Raw genomic sequence first — 17,193 nt, 5'->3', positions numbered from 1 at the left:
GCAGCTCATTATGTATTGGGGAAGACAGGCTCCTCAGAAGTGGGGTACAGAGATAGAAGAAGGGCCTTTAGAAGGATGAGTCAGCAGCATGTTTCAGGACACATGAAAGACCTGTTCTACTTCTGTCACCTCGGGGAAATTCAGATTTCTTATCTATGAAGTGGGGAGGTTGGATTAGTTGGTCTCTTGCAGCCCTGAGATTTTATAAGGTAAAGAGTCAGCATCTTCTCCAGCACAGACCACAGTCTGGACATCTAGAAACTACACTGACAGTCACTTATCTGTTCAGCAAGTACTGACTGAGCACCCGTGATGTGTGAAACACCGTTCTACACACTGGGATTACAGCAGTGAACAAGATGAAATCCTTTCCTCTCATGGAGCTTGGTTCTGAACAAAGAGGCAGACAGCAGTCAAACACACAAATGAACAAGTTAATTGGAAGTATGAATAATTGCTGTGAAGATGGTAAAATAAGACAGTGAGGTGGAGGGTGACCGAGTATCAGGGGAAGGGCCAGTGGGGAGCCTGCCTCCTCTCTGAGGAGGTAATGTTTGAGCAAGACTTGAGTTGAGCCAATCTGGGGGGCACAGCAGACTGCTCAGAACGAACCAAAAAGACCCTCGGGAAGGAATGAGCTTGATGCATTCACACAGCAGAAAGAAGGCTGGTATGACTGGTGAGTGAACAAGGAATGATTAGAAATTTGGATTTTATCACAAGCCTTTGGAGAGTTTTAAAGAATGAAAGGGAAGATCTGTTGTACGTTATAATCTCTGGCAGTTCTGTAGAGAGTAAAGCGTAGGGGAGCCAAAGGAGAAGCAGAGATGAGTTAGGAGGCTATCGTAGTCATGCAGAGAGATGGTGACAGTCAGACCAGGAGTAGCAGGGACGTAGGGAATAAGTACATAGATGCGGAATATGTGTAGAGGTTTTGAAAGAAGGAAACACCAGAGTAGGTTCCCCCACCCTCCATCCCTGCCAAGCCCAACATAGATTTCATGACCTTCATATATAAGCAGGAAATATATTTATGATGGATTGTACTGTTTATTTGTTGATTTCTGGCTTAGAAATGCAGCATGGCATGTTTTGGTAGCAAAAATGATAGTTCACTTTTGAGTTGTTGTAGAAAAGCCTAGTGAATACAGGAATACTAGAACAAGTATACATTTCTTGGCCCCAGTGGAATAGATTCAGAGACAGTTTAACAGCCCACAGTGTCTTTCAAAGAAAGAACTTTTCCTGGGTCCAGAATCCAGGAAAGACTGACCCTGCTTGGGTTGTGTGGCCACTCCTGAATCAAATATTGGGTCTGGGGGTGGTAAAGTGATGGCTGAGGCTTCCTTTATGTCCTGCATCCCATTAGTAGGACATGAAAGAGGGTCAGGGACATTTCCCTCAAGGCAAAAGTACAGACTAACAAAAACAATTTGTCTGTGAAGATGCCTTTATTTGGATTTCTCAGATACCACAACCCCTAGGAATGTCTGGCCAAAGGTCATAGCCAGGCCTAAATTGTAGCTCTCTGAAACTCTGTCCCATTCTTTTATCTTCAGAGGAATTTGTGGGGGGTTTTGTTTGTTTGTTTGTTTGTTTAAACAAAACTTTGTTTTGTTTAAAACCAAAATATAAGCCTTCTATTAATAATTTTTCCTTGTTGACTTCTTTATGTATTTGATTATTTAATATATAAAGTAATTTAAAATCTCTCAAGATTTTTGCCATGGCCTAGCCTTCAGTGTTTTCTTTAGACAATACAGGACATCACATACCCCAGCACCAGTCTCGGTGTGTCAAGCATAACTAATCTGAGAGCCCTGTTCTTATCAAGATGGCCCCAGGTTCCCATCCACTTGACTACATGCCTCATAACAGGTATAATACAGAAACTGTGGGCACAGAGTTTTTCAAGCAGTTCTGGGTGCAGATGGGATGCTCCACTTGCTCTAACCTAGCAGGATCCCTTCCCTTTTATGCTCAGAGCTCAAAGCCTCGGGGACGCTCCTCTCTCATGGATCTGTTTTCTGGGGAGAGGACCCACAGGGCTGAGAAATTTCTTGAGGCCCTTGTGAATGATCAGTTCACAGAAGAGAAGTGTAGGCTATCTACCTAGGACACATTGTTGGGGTGGTGGGGCATTGGTCTTTGATTCCTTTTCATCCTCCCTCCTGTTTCTCCAAGTCCTTAGAACTTGGTCCCTCCTGGCTCTAGCTGTTTATGAGCTAAAATCCCCCCTGCTTCGCATAGGTTTTTTTCTCTCTAATCCAAGGAATTCCATTCAGTTCAACCCATTTATTGAGTGGCCTCTACAAATAAGGCCCTAAATGTACAATCTGAAAATCACCTTCTTTCTGCCCTTTTATATTCTCCATCTAAATACATCTCAGCTAGGTACCAGGAAGACTGGATTAATTTATATTAATGTGCAATAAACAACATATTGAATCACTCGTTCAGTAAACATTTATTGAGCATCAGGCTATAAACCAGGTACTCTTAACAAGCACAGATGGCAGGGATTAAATTTCCTGGCCTCCTCAGGTAAGTTATATTCTAATGGGGTAAACAGATAGTAAATAAGTAAGTATATAATATGCCAGTAGAGTGAGTGGAGTAATTTTAAAACATAAAGCAGACCTGCTAATGGGGGAAGGAAGAGTATGTGTGCATGTGGGGGCAGGGGGTATCTTAGAAAGTTTCGTTGGGAAAGGTGCCTCTGGGGAGAACAGACCTGCTGTAGCAGGGGGAATGGGTGGGCAGAGACTTGAATTTAGAGAGAAATCTTTTTGGTAGGACTTCCGGTTACCTGAACTTCTCATCAAAAAATAATAATGTAGGTGTGCCTGGGTGATTTAGTCGGTTAAGCATCTGCCTTCAGCTCAGGTCATGATCTCGGGGTCCTGGGATTGAGCCCAGCATTGAGCTCTCTGCTCAACGGGGAGCCTGCTTTTCCCTCTCCCTCTGCCCCCCTCCCTCACCTCATGCATGCACTCTCTCATGCTCTTTCTCTCTCTCTCTCAAATACATGAATAAAATCTTTTAAAAAATAATAACATAGAGATGGAGATGGAGGGCCTCTCCAGTATAGAGCTGTATAGGCTGGACGGCTGCACGGTACGGACTCTCCTGTCCCCTGCCAGTTGGGGTCATGGTTCTGATCCCTTGCCTAGCTCCTCATCACTGCCCTTCCGCAAGCTCGTCATCACCTGACTGTTTCCCTGTTTATCTCACTGGTAGAACTTTCAGCTTGGCTTTCTTCCCAGCTACCACTTACACTCTCATCCTGAGATCATATGATACATGTCTTTCTCTGATTGACTTATTTCGCTCAGCATAATACCCTCCAGTTCCATCCATGTCGTTGCAAATGGCAAGATTTCATTCCTTTTGATGGCTGCATAATAGTCCATTGTATATATATACCACATCTTCTTTATCCATTCATCTGTCGATGGACATCTGGGCTCTTTCCATAGTTAGGCTATTTTGGACATTGCTGCTATAAACATCAGGGTACACGTACCCCTTCAGATCCCTACATTTGTATCTTTGGGGTAAATACCCAGTAGTGCAATTGCTGGGTCATAGGGCAGCTCTATTTTCAACTTTTTGAGGAACCCCCATACTGTTTTCCAGAGTGGCTGCACCAGCTTGCATTCCCACCAACAGTGTAGGAGGGTTCCCCTTTCTCCGCATCCCCGCCAACATCTGTTGTTTCCTGACTTGTTAATTTTAGCCATTCTGACTGGTGTGAGGTGGTATCTCATGGAGGTTTTGATTTGGATTTTCCTGATGCTAAGTGATGTTGAGCACTTTTTCATGTGTCTGTTGGCCATTTGGATGTCTTCTTTGGAAAAATGTCTGCTCATGTCTTCTGCCCATTTCTTGATTGGATCATTTGTTCGTTAGGTGTTGAGTTTGATAAGTTCTTTATGGATTTTGGATACTAGCCCTTTATCTGATATGTCATTTGCAAATATCTTCTCCCATTCTGTTGATTGTCTTTTGGTTTTGTTGACTGTTTCTTTTGCTGTGCAAAAGCTTTTTATCTTGATGAAGTCCCAATAGTTCATTTTGCCCTTGCTTCCCTTGCCTTTGGCGATATTTCTAGGAAGAGGTTGCTGCTGCTGAGGTCGAAGAGGTTGCTGCCTGTGTTCTTCTTTAGGATTTTGATGGACTCCTGTCTCACATTGAGGTCTTTCAACCATTTGGAGTCTATTTTTGTGTAAGGAAATGGTCCAGTTTCATTCTTCTGCATGTGGCTGTCCAATTTTCCCAACACCATTTGTTGAAGAGACTGTCTTTGTTCCATTGGACATTCTTTCCCGCTTTGTCAAAGATGAGTTGACCATAGAGTTGAGGGTCCATTTCTGGGCTCTCTATTCTGTTCCACTGATCTATGTGTCTGTTTTTGTGCCAGTACCATACTGTCTTGATGATGACAGCTTTGTAATAGAGCTTGAAGTCCGCAATTGTGATGCCACCAGCTTTGCTTTTCTTTTTCAACATTCCTCTGGCTATTCGGGGTCTTTTCTGGTTCCATACAAATTTTAGGATTATTTGTTCCATTTCTTTGAAAAAAGTTGATGGTATTTTGATAGGGATTGCATTGAATGTGTAGATTGCTCTAGGTAGCATTGACATCTTCACAATATGTTTTCTTCGATCCATGAGCATGGAACGTTTTTCCATTTCTTTGTGTATTCCTCAATTTCTTTCATGAGTATTTTATAGTTCTCTGAGTACAGGTTCTTTGCCTCTGGTTATTAACCATAAGCTATCTTACGGTTTTGGGTTCAATTGTAAATGGGATCAACTCCTTAATTTCTCTTTCTTCTGTCTTGTTGTTGGTGTATAGGAATGCCACTGATTTCTGTGCATTGATTTTATGTCCTGCCACTTGACTGAATTCCTGTATGAGTTCTAGCAGTGTTGGGGTGGAGTCTTTTGGGTTTTCCACATACAGTATCATATCATCTGCAAAGAGTGAGAGTTTGACTGAAATGGCTTGAGTCTTATAGTCTTTATTTATCCTACTTAGTGTGAATATTCATGTTTTGCTACAGAAATATTACTATGTTTGGTTACTTCCCCAAACTTCAACAGTTTTAACTGTTACTATGTTTACCTTGGGTATCAGTGGCCTAGTTGATTTGGATTTTTACTGTTTCCTTCTAGCTTCCCGAATACTACATTCACCGCATTCCCAGAAGCCGGGAGGTTCAGCAGTCCTGGCTCTCCACGGTGCTCACCACCCTGTACTCCATGTGGGTCTCCTTTCCCTTGACTCACAGAGTAAAACCAGATTTGGTACGTATAACCATCATTAAGGGGAGGACAAGTCACACTCCCGCAGATCCCTTATTACTAATAGGACCATAATGTTTTCTTCACCAGCTACCATGTCTCAGCGTGCCAGATTTTAGACTAGACCTTTCACTAACGTATGCTAAAATTTATCACGCAAATACACTTTGCTGAAATAGGTGAAATATTCATCTTCCCTTCCTATCTGTAGCTTGAACTCTAAATTCGCCCTCTTCTCCCCCTTCTCTTTGTGGTGATAAAGCCCCAACAGTACACTATCTTTAACCAGTTTGTCTTCCTATTCACCTGTCGTTCCTGAGCCAACATCATGTGCTTATTCAACCAGAAGAGAGCCAATTTTTTATTCCTTTTCAGTACTTCTTGTTTTTGTTGAGACTCTTACCAGATATGGTATGCAGTGGGATGAATGTTATACACACCCCAAGTTTTTATAGGAAAGTAATAAAGAAAATAGAAATATAAAAACTTAATTATGACACTGTATTCAACCCTACTTTCCTTATCATCTTAAGTTCTCTAAGGTCTTCAGGATGAAGTTCTGTCATTAAATTCTAAATGCATTTTAGTAGACAATGGAGAACAATAGATACGTTATCATGGTAGCGTACACGGTTCTTAAATACTACTTTCATTCCTATTTTAAGAAAGAATCCATTAATTGGTATAGCCTGAAAGGAAACTCTTTACTTGCTCTCCACATACACAAGTTCTGGCACAGTGGATGTTGTTCTTATAAGTAGCTGAACAGAGTGTGTTTAGCTTGATTTTGGAAGGTCTCTATGAGTTTGGTCATGCCCTTAGTAAGCTGGATTACAGTCCAAGTCTCTTCTTTGGATGAGAATTTTATATGAATGTAGTATCTAAATGATACTACATGAGTAAGTTAGATTGTTTTTAAATGATTCAATTTACAAATGGTGAGATGCACAGATCTTTTTTTCCTAAATTTTATTTAAGTAATCTCTATACCCAATGTGGGGCTCGAACTCACAGCCCTGAGATAAAGAGTCACATGCTCTCCCAGCTGAGCCAGCCAGGCGCCCAAGAGATGAGCAGATCTTAAGTGTATAGTTTGACCATATCTCTATCAAGATACAGAACAATTCTGTCACCCCAGAAAGTTTTCTCCTGCTTCTTCTTAGTCAACCCCTGGCCCTGAGCAGCCACTTTCTGATTTCTGTCACCACAGATAAATTTTGCTTATATTTATCTTTAAATTTTTGACAAAATGAATTTATTTCACAATCTCCCACCACATTTTTAGTGTGTAGATTTAGTTATTTCCCTAAAAGATCATTGTTGCCCAGAAAAGTTTATTTTTTTGAGATTTTTTTTAAAGATTTTATTTATCTGACAGATAGTGAGAGCAGGAACACAAGCAGGGGGAGTGGGAGAGGGAGAAGCAGGCTTCCCGCCGAGCAGGGAGCCCGATGCAGGGCTCGATCCCAGGACCCTGGGATCATGACCTGAGCCAAAGGCGGACGCTTAACGACTGAGCCACCCAGGCACCCCAGAAAAGTTTATTTATTTCTAAAATTCAAAAGACAGAATGGAAAGGAGAAAAAAGGTCTTGACATTTTAAGTAGGAAATTTGGGATTTACATTTACTGCATCACTAGAGGCATGGCCACCGTCACTGGCAACAGCTAGCTTGTGTGTGGTTTAGGACTCTGAAGGGTTAAGGCTCAGAAGGACGGAGTGACTGGTGGATGATGTCTATCACAGATAGGGGAGCTCTGGTGACTGCCTAGCCGAAGTATTTGATACCCTCATAGTGGAAAGAGTAACTGGTAGGGCATTAGGACACTTGGTCCCAGGCCCACTTTGGCTTTTATTTCGTTTTAGTCAGTTCCCTTCTGGGTCTCATCCTTTACCTTAAAAAAAGGATTGTACTAGATATCCTCTCACTTTCCTTCTGGCTTAGTCTAAAATTTTATGAGTGCTATAAATTTGCTCATAAAAAGTGGAAGAAAAAACCTATTACGATGTTTCTAAAGGAATAAGAGTGAAAACGGGTAAGGGGTGTGAAATACTTATTTCCATTTTGAACTGACTTAGTTAAAAAAATTATTTCAAACCTGAGCATTATCCGATAAGCTGTTCTGATACAGTTGGCCTCACAGAATGAATTTGCGCTTAATGAAGTCCCCTTCCCTTTACAGAGAAAAGTTAATGGTTCAGAGGCCTTTTTTACTACAACATGTATGTAGATCACTCCTGTAGTCATCCTTGGCTTTCTTATGACTTCCATCACAAAGCACTATTCCTTCTTTACTTGTTACCAAAAAAAAGAAAGAAAAGTGAAAGAAAAATCCACTCTTAGAAGGGATGGCAGCATCATACCTTAAATCACTAGAGTTATCCGAACGGCCAGGTGCCTTCCTGCTCTGCTTGAAAGTGTGTGCACCTGAGTTGTCTGCGCCACTCAGCTGTCTCCGTACCTCACTCTGCCACCATAAAATATAAACACAGGCACTTTCCTTATTGTTCCAGAATGAGTGCTGAATAATAGAACATTTTAATGTTTTTCAAATGGAAATTCCATCTGGTATATAATAGGTACTGTTTATTGAGAACTTACACATGCCAGATGCGGTCCTGAGAGCTCGCATTCCTGCCGTATGAGAGAGGTAGTGCTGTTATTCACATTTAGTGGATGAGGAAACTGAGGCGCTGAGGCAGGAGGTTTTGCCCAAAGTTCGCACAACCAAAAAATAATGGAGCTAGGACTGGAAGCCAGGCCTTACTGATTCCAAAGCCCAAGGCCTTAACCACTGAACTGTATGCCACCATTTCTGGCTCACACCGGGGACGCTGTGTTCATTTATTCAGACCAATTAAAAATCAGTTGATACATTACTTTTTAAAATAAATTACATGAAATATCACTCCCCCTAAATAGTAGTATAAAATGAAAAGAAATCCCAGCAACTCAAGTACCTGCTTTCACAGCAGATTTAACACTGATGTAATTGAATAATAATAGCATATATTTCAAAATTAAATGTCATGTATATTTGTCAAGATATTTTTAAAACAAAATGGATAATAAAAAAAGGGAAATAATACCATTAAAGAAGTATAATTACAGAATTCTACGAATGAGATTGACTTGGAAAATAAAAACAAGTTTATATTCACCACCTTCCTGTTACAGAGCGTATATTAAAATTCATTAAAAGTATATATTTATTAAGTGTATATTAAAATTCATGCTTGTTTCATCCAAGCCAATTATTAAGTGAAAAGCTTATCTTAGAGAAAAGTTTATAAACTCTTTTGGAGACCTCAGTCTAATCTCTATCAATAATTAGAAAGGATGGTTTCTTCTTTTACAATGTCATCAAATACTTTTTGGTGGTTCTAATATTTCACATATCATATTTTTTAGGAAATAGGGTTTTGCCAGGCATCTGTGAATAGACATCATAAGTTCATAAGACTGTTGTTGAGTTTGAAAAGATAATGGAACCAAAAACAGGTCAGTAGTTGCCAGCATCTGGGGATGGGAGAGGGACTGACTACAAAAGGACTTGAAGGAAGTTTTTTTGGGTGAAAAACTGTCCTATATCTTGATCGTAGTGATGGTGGTTAGTTGACTGTATGTGTTTGTCAAAACTCAGACCTGTACACTAAAGAGGATAAGTTTTACTGTATGTAAATCATATCTCAATAAATTTTAATTTTAGAAAAGATGAAATGGATTAAAATACGTATCATTGCCAAAAGCAGCACCTTTGGCTTACGTATGGCATTTCACTATCTTTATAAAAGTGATTTGGTGAGTCATTGCTTACCACTCTTGACACTAACCACCCCAGTGTTTATAAAGCCTAGAGAAGTGGAGCAAATACTTGAATTGAGTTGACAGCATTTGTCTAAAATTTCTGACATAAAATGTGGCACCTTTGTATTAAAAATATGGGTCAAGGAGCATCAATAGTAGCAAAAATGACATTTCATCAAATGAACTGAGATCTCTGGTCATTTCAATCACTTACCATTTTCTGTTTTTCTCTGTTACCTTGGAAGCAGCAAATCGAGTTAGTCAAATTTGGAATGCTGTATTATGTTTGATTTATAGGTGAGTCTATCCTCAAAGTGGTAGTTTTTAAAAGAATACAGCAAGTGCTTGCTGTGTGCTACTTTTCTGGTTGGATATGTAATAGGCATCTGAAACTTTCTTAGTCCAAAATAGTCGATATTTCCTACTCTTTCCCCATTTTAGCAAATTTGCTCAAGTGAAATCCCCAGGAGACTTCTTTGATTCCTCTTTCCCACACCCTACTTCCTGTGTTCAATAGCACGTCCTACCAGCCGTGTCTTTGAAATTTATCACCTGTCTGTTTATTTCTGTCCATCTTCACTGCCACCGTGCGGTCCAGCCCCCCATTGCATGGTCTCCTAACCTGTCTGCGTGTGGAAGGAAGTTCAAGAACACCTGCAATTTCTTTACCACTTAACAATCAATGTAAATTTTCTAATGTAATTTAGATTCTGTTACTTCACACTTAAAGTCCTCCAGTGGTTTTCTATGCTGTTAAAATAGAGTCCAAACTTAGTGTAGCCTGCGTATTCCAGCCCTGACCTGCTTCTTTGACCTCTTCTCCTCTTTTCCCTTAGTTTACTCTATGCCAGCCACACCTGCTGCCTTAAAACAAAACAAAACAAACAAACAAACAAACAAAACCCAGCTGATTAATATCTCAGAGCCTTTGTACTTGCTGTTCTGTGCTTGGGACTCTTTACTCCTGATCTAAACATAACCAGATCCTTTTTGTTCTTTGAGCTCAAATGTTACCTCCTTACAAAGGCCTGACTACTAGCACTTCTCCAGCTAACGTCCTCATCTCTCTGTCACATTGTCCCGCTTTGTTTACTTCATAGTACTAATCCCAGTAAAAGTTCTCTTTTTTATGTACTTATTGTCATTCCATAAGAAACCGTGCCTGCCTTGTTCACTGTTAGGAAACGGTGCCTGGCCCATGGTAGCCTCTCAGCACATCTCCTGGGTAAACGTTCCAGTCACTGTGCTAGTTACTCAGGGTGCAAACGTAACTGAGACATGGGCCTTGCCCTCAGAGAGCTTATACTCTAGTGGAGGAGACAAATGGGAAAGTAATTGTAATTCAGTATGCCAAGTTCCTTAATGATAGCAAGTGAAAATTGCCATAGGAGTATCAGAAGAGGATGTCCGTGGTTGGTTCGTTCCCAAATATTTGTTGAGGATCTACTCTGTGCCAGGATTTATACTGTGTATGAGGGGTATAAAAGTATGCACAGAGACAGCAGTCTTGCCTATAGCTGGATGGTTATAGTGTGATAAATCCTCTCTGGGGTGTGGGGTGAGGCTTCGGAGTAGAGATGACATTGAAGCAAAGGTGGGTAAGAGAGAATAGAAAAAGGTCATTTTAAGAAGAGTGAATGATTAATAAGTCAGCTGAGTAAGAGAATTACATAATGTACGTAAAGTTGAAATCTTTAGACTACACCTTTATTAATTGGCATTTTCCATCTAATATTTTATTGTTATTAGAAATTAATAGGACCTGGAACTTAAGAACTCAGGGCAAGTAATAAGTAGTCATTTTTACAAAGCTAAATGTCATAGGTACTGTTAAGATGGCATATTGGACTTTTTTCTTTATAATCCCCACAAACAGACTTTTTTTGTTGAAATCCCAGTAGTTAAAGGAAATAACCACTTAACCATTTTATTGATTATAACGTTGATTCATGAGAATGGATCCACCTAAAACTCATATTTTAAAAATCTTTTAGAAAAATAACATTTATTGAGGGGTGTCTGGGTGGCTTAGTTAAGTGTCTGACTCTTGATCTCAGCTCAGGTCTTGATCTCAGAGTCATGAGTTCAAGCCCCACTTTGGAAAAAAAAAAAATTATTGAGCTATTCCAATATGTCTGGCTCTCTCCTAAGTACTTTACATGCATTAACTCATTTATTTTTCCTTACAGTCTTCTGACATAGTACTCTCTATATTCATTCCATAGATGAGAAGCCCAAAGTCCAGAGAGGTCTAAGTAACCAAGGTCACAGAGCTAGTCAGTGTAGCTTAACTCTGGTTCTCTTTAGAAATGTATTGGAATCTGCCAGAATTAGCTAAGTTGCTCAATTCAGAACTTAACTAGTCTTTTTTTACCATCTGTATTGCAGTAGGCACTGAAGGGGATTAATGCAATATAGCCTATGTCCTTGAGAAGCTTTTATTTAGTTAGCTTCAAGAAAAATAAAGAAACAACAGGTAGACATGAAATAGTAATTCTCCTGGAAAAAAACTATTTAGATCAGAAATTGTTCTTCCATCTCTGCAGCTACAGCTTGTTCTGCTACTTGAGATTCTTTTTAAAAAACATTTGAACACTTTTTAGCTTTTTTAACATTTTGAAATAATTACAGATCCCAAGAAGTTGCAGAAATAATGCGTAGAGGTCATGTACTCTTCACCCAGCTTCCCCTAATGGTGACACATCATATATAACTGTAGTACAGTGTCAAAGCCAGAAAATGTGTATTAGTACGATACTTTTAACCAGACTACAGACCTTACTCACTTTTCACTGTTTTTTATATACATTCATGTGTGGTTGTAGGTGTGTAGTTCTCTGCTACTTTATTCGTGTATTTATTTGTGTGATCACCACCAAAATCAAGATTCAAAACTGCTCTGTCACTGCAAAAGTACTCCCCGGTGCTTACCCCATTCCTGTCTCCTGGCAGCCACTGATCTGTTTTCCATCTCTACAGTTTGTCATTTCAAAAATGTTCTATAAATAGAATCAAATGGTGTGAAACCTTTTGAGATAGACCTTTTTTGCTAAATGTAATGGTGTTGAGATTTATGCACTTTTTTTGCATGTATCAGTAATTCCTTTCTATTGCTGAATAGAATTCCATTGTACAGATGTACCACAGTTTGCTTAGCCATTCATGCACTGAAGGACATTTGAATTGTTTTCAGTTTTCTGCTGCTATAAATAAAGCTCTTATGAACATTTATGTACAGGTTTTTGTGTGGGTATTAAGTTTTCATTTCTGTAGGCAAATGCTCACAAACGAGATTGCTGGGTCTGATAGAAGGTTCAAGTAAAATTTTGTAAGAAATTACCAAACTGTTTTCCATAGTGGCTATTGCCATTTTGCGTCTTACTAGCAGTGTATGAGAGATCCAGTTTCTCTGCATTCTTTCTAGGTTTTGATATCACTATTTCCTAAGTGTGTAGTGATATGCCATTGTGGTTTTAATTTGTATTTTCCTAGTTGCTAGCATGATGTTGAATATCTTTTCATGTGCTTGTCATTAATATCCCCTCTTAACTGAGAGGTCTGTTCATGTCTTTTTGTCCATTTTCTAACTGAATTGCTTGTTTTACTTTTCAGTTTTGAGAGTTCTTGTCTCTATTCTAGATATAAGGCTATTGTGCAATATTGTGGTTTACAAATATTTTCTTCCAGGTCATAGCTTCTCTTTTCATCTTCCTAACAGGGACTTTCACAGAGCAGAAGTTTTTATTTTGATGAAGTCTCATTTATCAGTTTTTTATTTTGGTTGTCACATCTAAGAACTCAGGTGAAGAGTTCTAGATTCCACCTAGCCCTAGATTCCAATGATTTCCTCATGTTTTTTCCCAAAAGTTTTACAGTTTTATGTTTTACTTTTGAATCTATAGATCATTTTGAATCAAATTTCATATAAAATATAAGGTTTAGATGAAGGCTCATTTTCCAATAGATGTCTAGCATAATCTGTTTAAAAAAAAAAAATTCCTTTCTCCATGGAATTGCTTTTGCCTCTTTGTCAAAAATCAGTTAGGATTTTTTTTTAAAAATCAGTTTGGTGTGTTTATGTTTATCTGTTCTCTGTTTCATTGATCTCTGTGTCTGTCCCTCTGCCAGGACCACACTGTTATGAATGATAGAGCTATATGTAATAAGTCTTAACTTCAAGTCAAATGATTTCTCCCACCTTATTCTTCTTTTTTAAAATCGTTTTAGCTATTCTAGTTCCTTTGCCTTTCTATATAAATCTTGAAATAAGCTTCTCTATATGTACAACAAAATTTTGCTGGGATTTTGACAGGAATTACATTATTTGTATAAATTAGTTTTGGAGAAATTGACATCTCTACTATATTGAGTCTTCCAGTCCATAGCCATGGTATGTTCCTCCATTTAATTTAGGTCTTCTTTTATTTCTTTCATGTAATTTTCAGTATATAGATCCATGTACAATTTTCTTAAAATTGGTAACTTGGTACTTAACTTTTTGGGAATTATTGTAAATTATAAATGGTATTATGTTTTTAATTTTGGTTTCTACATGTTTGTTGCTTACCTATAGAAATACAACTGATCTTTGTTTTTTATCTCATATCCTGTGATCTTGCTGAACTCACTTATTAAATCCTGGGAATTTTTAAAATAGATTTCCTGGGACTTTCTAGACAATCACATACTCTGCAAATAGGGAAAGTTTTTCCCTTCCAGCCTTTTCTTGCCTTATTGCACTGGCTAGGATTTCTAGTAATATATTGAATAAGAAGTGGTGAGAACAGGCATCTTTGTCTTGATCCAGGTTTTAGGAGAAATGTATTCACTCTTTTACTACTAAGGATGATGTTAACTGTGGGTTTTTTATAGATGTTCTTTGTCAAGTTGAGAAAGCTTCCCTTCTGTATTAAGGTTCTCCAGAAAAACTGAACGAGAACTAATGGTACAAGATTTTACTCAGCCTTTTGTTCTATTCAGGTCTTCAATTGATTGGATGAGGACCATCCACATTAGTAGGGAGAGCAATGCACTTTACTCAGTCTACCCATTCAAATATTAATTTCACCCCAAAATACCCTCACAGACATACCCAGAATGATGTTTGACCAAATGCCTGAGCCACCCCATTGCCCAACTTGACATGTAGTATTAACCTTCACAACCTCTGTTCCTAATTTGCCGCAAATGAAAAATTAATGTCATTAATGACAGAATGAATTTTGTCAGTTAATACATGATGTCATGTGATTTTTCTTTAGCCTATTAATATTGTGCATTACACTGATTGATTTTCAAATATTGAAACACACTTGCATTCTTGGAATAAATCTGACCTGATCATGATGTATAATTCTTTTTACATGTAACTGGATTTGACTTGCCAGTAATTTGTTGAGAATTTTTATAATGATAGTCATAAGGGGTATTGGTCTTTAGCTTTCTGTTTGGGACTCTCTTTGTCCCATTTTGGTCTTGAGATAATATTAGCCTTATAAAATGATTGAGAAGTGTTTCACCCTCTTTGTTTTCTGGAAGATTATTTAGACTTGATGTTAATTTTCCTTTAATGTTTGGTAAAATTCCCCAGTTAAGCCACCTGACCCTGAAGATTTCTTTTTCAGAAACTTTTTAGTTGTGGATTACATTTCTTTAATAGTCATAAGATTATTCAGATTATCTGTCTCATATTGGATGAATTTTGGTAGTTTGTGATTTTCAAGGAATTGTTCCATTTCATCTAAATTATTATGTACATAGAGTTGGTGGTGGTATTCCCTTATTATCCTTTTTTTTTTTTTTTAACAGCTTTAGGATCTGTAGTTATATCCTCTGTTTCTTTCTTGATATTGGCAAAGTCTGTCTTCTCTCTTTCTCTTTTTACATTTGTCATTCTTGCTAAAGATTAATCAGTTTTGTTGATCTTTTTAAAGAATCCGCTCTGGGGTGCCTGGGTGGCTCAACTGGTTGAGCATGATCCCAGGATCCTGGGATGGAGCCCCACATCTGGCTCCCTGCTCAGTGGGAGCCTGCTTCTCCCTTACCCTCTCCCTCTGCCCGCTCATGCTCTCTCTTGCTCACTCTCTCTCAAATAAATAAATAAAATCTTTAAAAAAAGTAAAGAATCAGCTCTGTTTCATTTATTTTCTCTGCTCTTTATTATTTCCTTTCTTCTGGTTGCTTTGGGTTCATTTTGTTCTTCTTTTGGTTTCGTAAGGTAGGGGCTTAGATTATTGATATAAGACCTTTCCTCTTTTCTAATATAAGCGTATAGTGCTACTAATTTTTCTTTCAGCAGTGTTTTAGGTTCATCCTACAAATGTGGATATGTTGCATTTTCATTTTATTTGGTTCCAAGTATTTTTTTATGTCCTTTGAGACTTCTTCTTTGACCCATGGATTTAGAGTGCTTTGCTTAATTTCTAAGTATTGGGAGATTTTTTTTTCCTATTATCCTTCTGTTATTGATTTCTAGTTTGATCCCATTGTGGCCAAGAAACATGCTCTGTTTTTAAATATGTCGAGGTTTGTTTTATGATCCAGGATACAGTCTATCTCGGTGAGCATTCCATGGGCCCTTGAAGAGAATGTGTATTCTGCTGTTATTGTGTGGGGTGTTCTGGAACTGTCTGTTACATGCTGTTGGTGGACGATGTGATTTGAGTTCTTCTATATCTTTGCTGATTTTCTATTTAATATGTCTACTGATAGCCATGGGAGGCATGGAACACTTTGTTGGCCCTTCTAAAACCATGGCTAAATAGTCCCATTGATCCTGGCCCTTCATAATCTGATTTATGCCCTTTTTCCCTTAGTGTAATAGACCTGTTGATCTCTCAGTAATATGAACTCCTTGTAGTTCACTGTTTGCATCTTGAAACCCAAAGATTTCTTCACTATTGTGTCTTTAGTTACTCCTAAAGGTAGGAGTCTTTAAATCAGTCTTTGAGTGAGTAGACTGACCTCATGCTTTCTTGAAAATATACTCCTGAAGAGAATTAGTTTGTTTCAAGGAGAAGAAGAGGAAGTTGAATTTGAGAGATTGCTAATCATTAAGCTACAGTAAGAGGACTGCATATGTTGGGGGAAAAGATCTGTACAGTTCTCGAGGGCAAGGGCTGTGTATTTTTGTGTTTCCCATGGTCTCTTCCTAGAAAAGTACCTTCCACATATTTGTGGAATGACTTAAAAATAAGTGAATGAATACTGGGTGATGTGAGTCATCACAAAAACAAAGACGCCCACTCCCTAAACTGGTACTCTTCTCAGGCTTTATTGAGAGTCTGAAAAACCAGAAGGGTTTCCCGAGTCCGCAGTGTTTGATTACTGGCTTTATGCCAACCTGGCTGTTGTTAAATGAAATACTCAAGGAAAGAACTCTGCCTACAAAAATGAAACCTAATTTAATTTTTAATCAATTAAAAAATAAATTTCAGATTCTACATGTATAACAAATTGGAAAGAAATGGACCATTTCAGCCTAATACTCTGCTCTTTGCCTGAAGCTGAAGCTGGTTTAATTCACCATGACAAATTTAGATGTATTTATTACATGTACCCTCATGCTTTGTATGAAAGAAGGCCATTATTTTACTTAGTCATTTTTTTCACATGTTCCATATCCAGTTTGAGCTGTGAAATGTCTTAAGTTCAGTAGCAAATTGATGACATAGAGAGTGGGTTATTGTCCATAAGTGGGATACTGTGATTTTTTTTCATTAGATATTTTCTGTGGTGAGCCACAAACTGGATGGTACTGAGATTATCACTGTTTGCATAGTATATAAAATTTTTATTAGCCTATTGATTGACGTGTGTTTGAAACATTAGGAAGAGTCAACTACCTTCTTGTTGATATGCCAGAATTCTTACAGAAACTTTCTTTTTCCCCTGAATTGCTGTTAGTTTGATTCTCTTCGTATAATGACCTTCCTCTGGTATTATATTTTTTGGTAATCAAAAACCTTTAAAACATGTTCAAAGGAAACCTAGCTGGACAAAGGAAAGTCAGCTGACCCAAGATGCCTATCTATAAATGGAGTTAAATGAGAATAAGATTTTTCCAGCCAAGTCAA

At 38.3% G+C, this 17,193-nt stretch overlaps 1 protein-coding gene across 1 annotated transcript in view; it reads left to right on the top strand.

The window, feature by feature from the left end:
- The window catches only part of ALG14 (ALG14 UDP-N-acetylglucosaminyltransferase subunit), a 100,135-nt gene that overhangs the window by 37,289 nt on the left and 45,653 nt on the right, over window positions 1–17,193 (top strand). The window contains exon 3 of the mRNA XM_021690235.1: window positions 5,182–5,313. Coding sequence (XP_021545910.1) covers window positions 5,182–5,313 — 132 coding nt within the window. The remainder of the gene's footprint in view (window positions 1–5,181; window positions 5,314–17,193) is intronic.

The sequence above is a fragment of the Neomonachus schauinslandi genome, chromosome 4, assembly GCF_002201575.2.
Source record: "Neomonachus schauinslandi chromosome 4, ASM220157v2, whole genome shotgun sequence".
In the NCBI taxonomy this organism is placed as follows: Eukaryota; Metazoa; Chordata; class Mammalia; order Carnivora; family Phocidae; genus Neomonachus; species Neomonachus schauinslandi.
This window is presented reverse-complemented; position numbering and strand designations above follow the sequence as displayed.